The sequence below is a fragment of the Tupaia chinensis genome, unplaced genomic scaffold, assembly GCF_000334495.1.
Source record: "Tupaia chinensis unplaced genomic scaffold, TupChi_1.0 Scaffold143602_1, whole genome shotgun sequence".
Classification (NCBI taxonomy): domain Eukaryota; kingdom Metazoa; phylum Chordata; class Mammalia; order Scandentia; family Tupaiidae; genus Tupaia; species Tupaia belangeri.
The window spans coordinates 239,653-244,727 of NW_006203448.1; the positions used below are offsets into that span (position 1 = coordinate 239,653).

Below are 5,075 nucleotides of genomic sequence, written 5' to 3' on the forward strand. Positions count from 1 at the left end.
TGGCGAGTCCCGGTCCCCGCAGGCTTCTGGAGAGTGGCTCCCAGGCCCGGATGCTGGGACGTTAAGCTCGTTCTGTTGATGGATGCTCCATGTCCTGGTGCCTAGCTCTGCCCCCAGGACACACCAGGGAGAGCTCTGTCCTGTCTCTCCTCCCCTAGCTTCACACAGCCCTCGGCGGCTCCCTGCTCACCCTGCCCGAGTCCCTGGCCTCACACCTGCTGTGGCTGTCTCACGTCTCCATTCGGGCCGCCTTCCCCAACCTGGAATGCTCTCCTGCCTTTCCTCCTCATTCCGCCCGCTCCACTTCTGCTGGTCTTGGAGCGCCGGCTCTGAGCCCTTGGCTGACCGGGCCTGGCCCTGCTGGCCATTACGAGCAGGGGGTCCCTTGTGGTCTGTGCAGTGCCCGGTGCGGGCCAGGCCTGGGCTGCTTGCTGGTGCCGGGTGAATTGCATGGGGCGCCTTACCCTGTGGGGCCGAGGGACAGACGTGGCCCTCGTGCTCAGGCAAGGGGGGTTCCGAGTCGGTCAAGTTGGTGTCCCAGCCCCACCACTGCCAGCTGTGTGACCTTGGGCCGGCAACATGGCCCTCTGAGCCTCGGTGTCCTCTGTCCTGCGGGGACAGCAGGAGGACGGACCGAGACCATGCATGTGGTCGCTTAGCTCGGCGCCTGGCCGGTCGGCGCCCCAGCAGTGCAGCCGCAGCGAGCGGGTCTTCGCAGCCGGGTCCTGGTTTCTGGCACTCACCGGTCCTTCACTGTTACAGAAAAAGGGTGTGAAGCGGAAAGCAGACACGACCACCCCCACCACGTCCGCCATCACTGCCAGCCGAAATGAGTCGCCCCCACCACCGTCCGACCCCAAGCAGGCCAAGGTGGTGGCCCGGCGGGAGAGCGGGGGCCGCCCCATCAAGCCGCCCAAGAAGGACCTGGAGGATGGCGAGGTGCCCCAGCACGCGGGCAAGAGGGGCAAGTTGTCAGAGCACCTGCGCTACTGTGACAGCATCCTCAAGGAGATGCTGTCCAAGAAGCACGCCGCCTACGCCTGGCCCTTCTACAAGCCGGTGGACGCCGAGGCCCTGGAGCTGCACGACTACCACGACATCATCAAGCACCCCATGGACCTCAGCACCGTCAAAGTATGTGCTCCTCCCGCTTCCCGGCAGCGGGGCTCAGGCGGCTGGCGGCCTGTCTGCAGGGTGGGGAGGACACGCGGCTCTGCTGTGGTCACTGGCTCAGCTGGTGGTCTTTCGAGCCCACTGTGTTGCCCGCCTGTCCTCGTCGCCCACAGAGGTGCCCCAGGTTGGGGAGGTACGTGCAGGTTGCTTCCCTCCGCTTGACAGGGGCACGTCACAGCGGAGACACGGGTGGGATGGGTCACTTCTGGCCCTTAGTTGTCTCTGAGCCCACCTCCTCACAGGCAGAAGGGGACCCTGAGTGGTGGTGGCCAAGTGAGGACGAGGGCCCAGGGCTCCCCTCCCAAGCCAGGTCATCCTGAGGCAGATGCTTCGGAGCCAGCAGTGTTCTGTGCCAGGTCAGGGCCTGCTGTGTCTGTGCAGAGAATGGGCTTGACCTGGGCACGTTGGAGACTGGGGGGTGGTGGCTCTGGGCTGGGATGACACCCCCAGAGCTCTCGGCACCCTGCCTTCTGCGGGGAGGGCCGAGGCAGTCCCTGGCAGTGGGGCAGCGGCCCCTCCTTCCTGGAAAGCTGCTGCCCACAGGCAGGCTTTGTTTCTGTTGTGAGAACAGGCCCTGTTGTCTACAGTCCCTCCTGATTAAAGCCTTTTCTCTCCCTGTGGGTTGTGGATTTCAGGGACAGGACAGAGCTGGCCACCCAAGGGCCGGTGCTTACTCAGGTAAAGCAGGAAGCTGGGGCTCCCACTGGGCTGCCTGGGTGGGAGGCTAGGGTGGACCTGCAGCCCCGGAGCTGCCCCAGCCTGGATCCAGCCTCCGCAGCCCAGGTTCGTGCGTCTCTGCCGTGGTGTGGCAACAGGACTACCTGGTGCACGTGGGTCCCGAGTTGGAGCTGGAGCGAGATTTGGCTTAATTCTGTTTCCATCAAAGGGTTCTGTTTACCCTTGAAATCAGAGTAGAGAGGTTGTAGAAATTCAGTTCACTTTAACATCATGGTTTATTTTGTTTGCACCATCCAATCTCCGCCCAGGCTTGGGGATGAGAGGGATGTGCCCACAGGTCCGAGCGGCCAGCCCCTTGTGTGAACAGAGTGGGGGAGGGGCTGGATGGCCCCCGGGTCTTAAAGGTGGCTGCACAGGGAGGGGCAGGCACCCTTGTCAGGCTGGGCTTTGTCCCAGCATAGGGTCTCACCAAGAGTGAGTGCTCTCCCGACATCTGACCCCTGTGTTCACAGTGACCCGGCCAGCTCTCCCTGGGCATGCACCTGTGGGTGCCAGCAGGGGTCCTGCAGTTACTTAGCCCCTGCTGCAGTGGGCACTTGGGCTGGAGTCCAGCCACTGTGGCTCCCTTGCATGCAGACCCCAGCTCCACCAGGGGCTGGGCCCCCGGTCCCTGATTCATGGACTCACACCCTCAGAAGTAGTTCATCCATTGGCACTGATGGTCAGCCACTCTCCATCAGTGATGGAGATGTGATGAGATGTCCCTTGCTGTCCTCACTCCACCCTCCACGTGTGCTGGCCACTCCCTGTCCAGCACTGCCCAGCTCTGCACGCCTGCGCGTCCTCCCACCTGCGCGCTTGGCGCTCTGCTGGATTGCGGCCGCAGCTCCGTGTGCTGGAGCCAAGTAGGGTCTGAGTGGTCTCTGCCACGGGTGTCTGTGGGTGTGGTCCTTCATGCCCCGTTGCCTTCCACCCCTGCAGGGGCCTGGGCGCTGCCACAGGGTGCAGTGTGGAGTCCCTGGTGGCCACCCGGGACCCCGAGGACAGTCTGCTGTTTCGTGAGGAGCATTAGTTAACAGTTCCTAGTTTGGAACAGAGTGGGGAGATCCATTCTGTGAACCAGAGGCTCCCTGGGTTGGCTAAGAATGGCTTTCTCTAGAAGCTCCTTGCTGGCCCCACAGACAGCAGTGCAGAACTTAGAAACATGCAGGATGGAAACCCCCAACTGGCAGGGACCAAGCTGTGGCTGGGGGTCCAGGATGTCTGAGCACATACTCTTCCAGCCTCGGGGAGTAGGGGGGACAGCTGGCTCCGTGGGGCCCAGACTCGTCCCTCTCTTCGGGCTCCCGTATACGGAGTCTGGGGTGTCCTGCCTGGGCTGGCGGTGGCATTCCGAGAATCCCAAGTCTGCCCTAGTGGGGTCCGGCTGGGAGCCGTGTGCCTGCTGTGCCACTCAGGCCTTGCCACTTGTGTGTGTTGCAGAGGAAGATGGACAGCCGTGAGTACCCAGATGCACAGGGCTTTGCCGCCGACATCCGATTAATGTTCTCCAACTGCTATAAGTACAACCCTCCGGACCACGAGGTGGTGGCCATGGCCAGGAAGCTGCAGGTAACCTGAGGCCGGGCACAGTGGTTGACAGCTCAGGTCAGCACAGTGGCGTCCAGGCCCCAGGTATGGGAGTGGCGCCCTGTAGGATGGACGTGCATAAGTTAGAGAATACCCAGCAGGTGCCTGAGGCCCCAGCTCAGCACAGTTCTGAGTGGCAGCAAGTACTGGCCCAGCTCTGAACCTAGTTCTTGGGCACAGAGGGCAATGAGCCACCTCTGCCTCCCTGTTTGTCCCACAGCTTCCTTGATAGGTCTCTGTGCCAAGGGGGACTGTCAGCGAGGCCTGTGGGTGATGGTTTTAAGGTGACAATTATTTGGGTAGCTTTTTGTTTTCCAACAACGAAAGTAAAAGGCATGTTGTAGAAAATGAGAGTGGGACGCATGGGGTGTCTTTGGGGGAAACAGGCATGACCTCAGCCTGGAACTCCTGCTGGGGACGGTGTCAACGTGTGCACCATCACCATCCCGGAGCTGTGTGTCTGCGTGAGCGTGTGCTCACGTCACCTTCCCAGAGCTGTGTGAACGTGAACGTGTGCACAGTCACCCTCCAGGAGCTCTGTGTGCGTGAACGTGTGCACCATCACCCTCCTGGAGCTGCGTGTGTGCGTGAGCGTGTGCACAAGTCACCTTCCCAGAGCCGTTTGGGTGTTTTTTTTGTTTCTGTTTTTTTTTTTTAAGAATTATTTTATTTTATTTAACTATATTCATTCATTTATTTCATTTTTTAAATTTGTCCAGAGAGTGACAGAGCGAGAGAGAGAGAGAGAGGGAAAGTGAGAGAGCAAGCCTCCAGGTCCAGGCCTTGAACCGTGGTCGGCCACGTGGGAGTCCAGCGTCCTTAACCATCACGCCACCTGCCGGCCCCCTGTTTGGGTGTTTGAATGTGTGCATAATTCATCCTCCATAGCTGTATGTGTGTGTGTGTGTGTGTGTATGTGTGAACGTGTACACAGGTCACCCTCCCAGAGCTGTTTGTATGTGTGAACGTGTTCACAAATCACTCTGCAGGAGCTGTTTGTGTGTGTGAATGTGTACAAAAGGCACTCCCGGAGCTGTCTGTGTGCATGAACGTGTGCACAGTCACCCTACCAGAGTTTGTGTGTGTGCGAATGCACAGTCACCCTCCCGGAGCTGTCTGTGTGTGCGTGTGCTTTTCTGCCGCAGTCTGGGTGCTACGCACTTGTGGCAGGCCCCCGGCTCCTTCCCCAGGTGTTGTCCACCCTCCTGGATCGGGCACTCAGGTCCCTCCCCCAGGTGCTGTCTGCTGCTCCATGTCCCATGTCCCACTGAGGAAGGATCGGTTCTGGAGGTCCCATTGCACTCAGAGGAAACTACCAAGACCCTTGGTTGTTTCTTCTTGATTTTGTTCTATACGTCACAGAGACAGGCACCCCACAAGGTCCTCACTCTGCCCTCCACCCCAGGCTTGGCCAGCCCAGATGACAGGCATGTGTGGGTAGGGGCCATCCACTCTGAGCCTGGCCAGCCCCGGTCATGGGCGTGCATGGATGGGGCCATCCACCCTGAGCGTGGCCGTGCTCAGTGTATACATGACCTTGGGGACAAGAGCCCAGGCCCTCCCCACTGTCCCAGTACTGTACAGCTTGGCATTCC

At 60.3% G+C, this 5,075-nt stretch overlaps 1 protein-coding gene across 1 annotated transcript in view; it reads left to right on the top strand.

Moving 5' to 3' along the window:
- Nucleotides 1-5,075, top strand: part of BRD3 (bromodomain containing 3) — a 23,930-nt gene that overhangs the window by 4,236 nt on the left and 14,619 nt on the right. Inside the window, exons 6-7 of the mRNA XM_006164264.3 lie at nucleotides 763-1,134; nucleotides 3,334-3,462. Of these exons, the coding sequence (XP_006164326.1) occupies nucleotides 763-1,134; nucleotides 3,334-3,462 (501 nt within the window). The remainder of the gene's footprint in view (nucleotides 1-762; nucleotides 1,135-3,333; nucleotides 3,463-5,075) is intronic.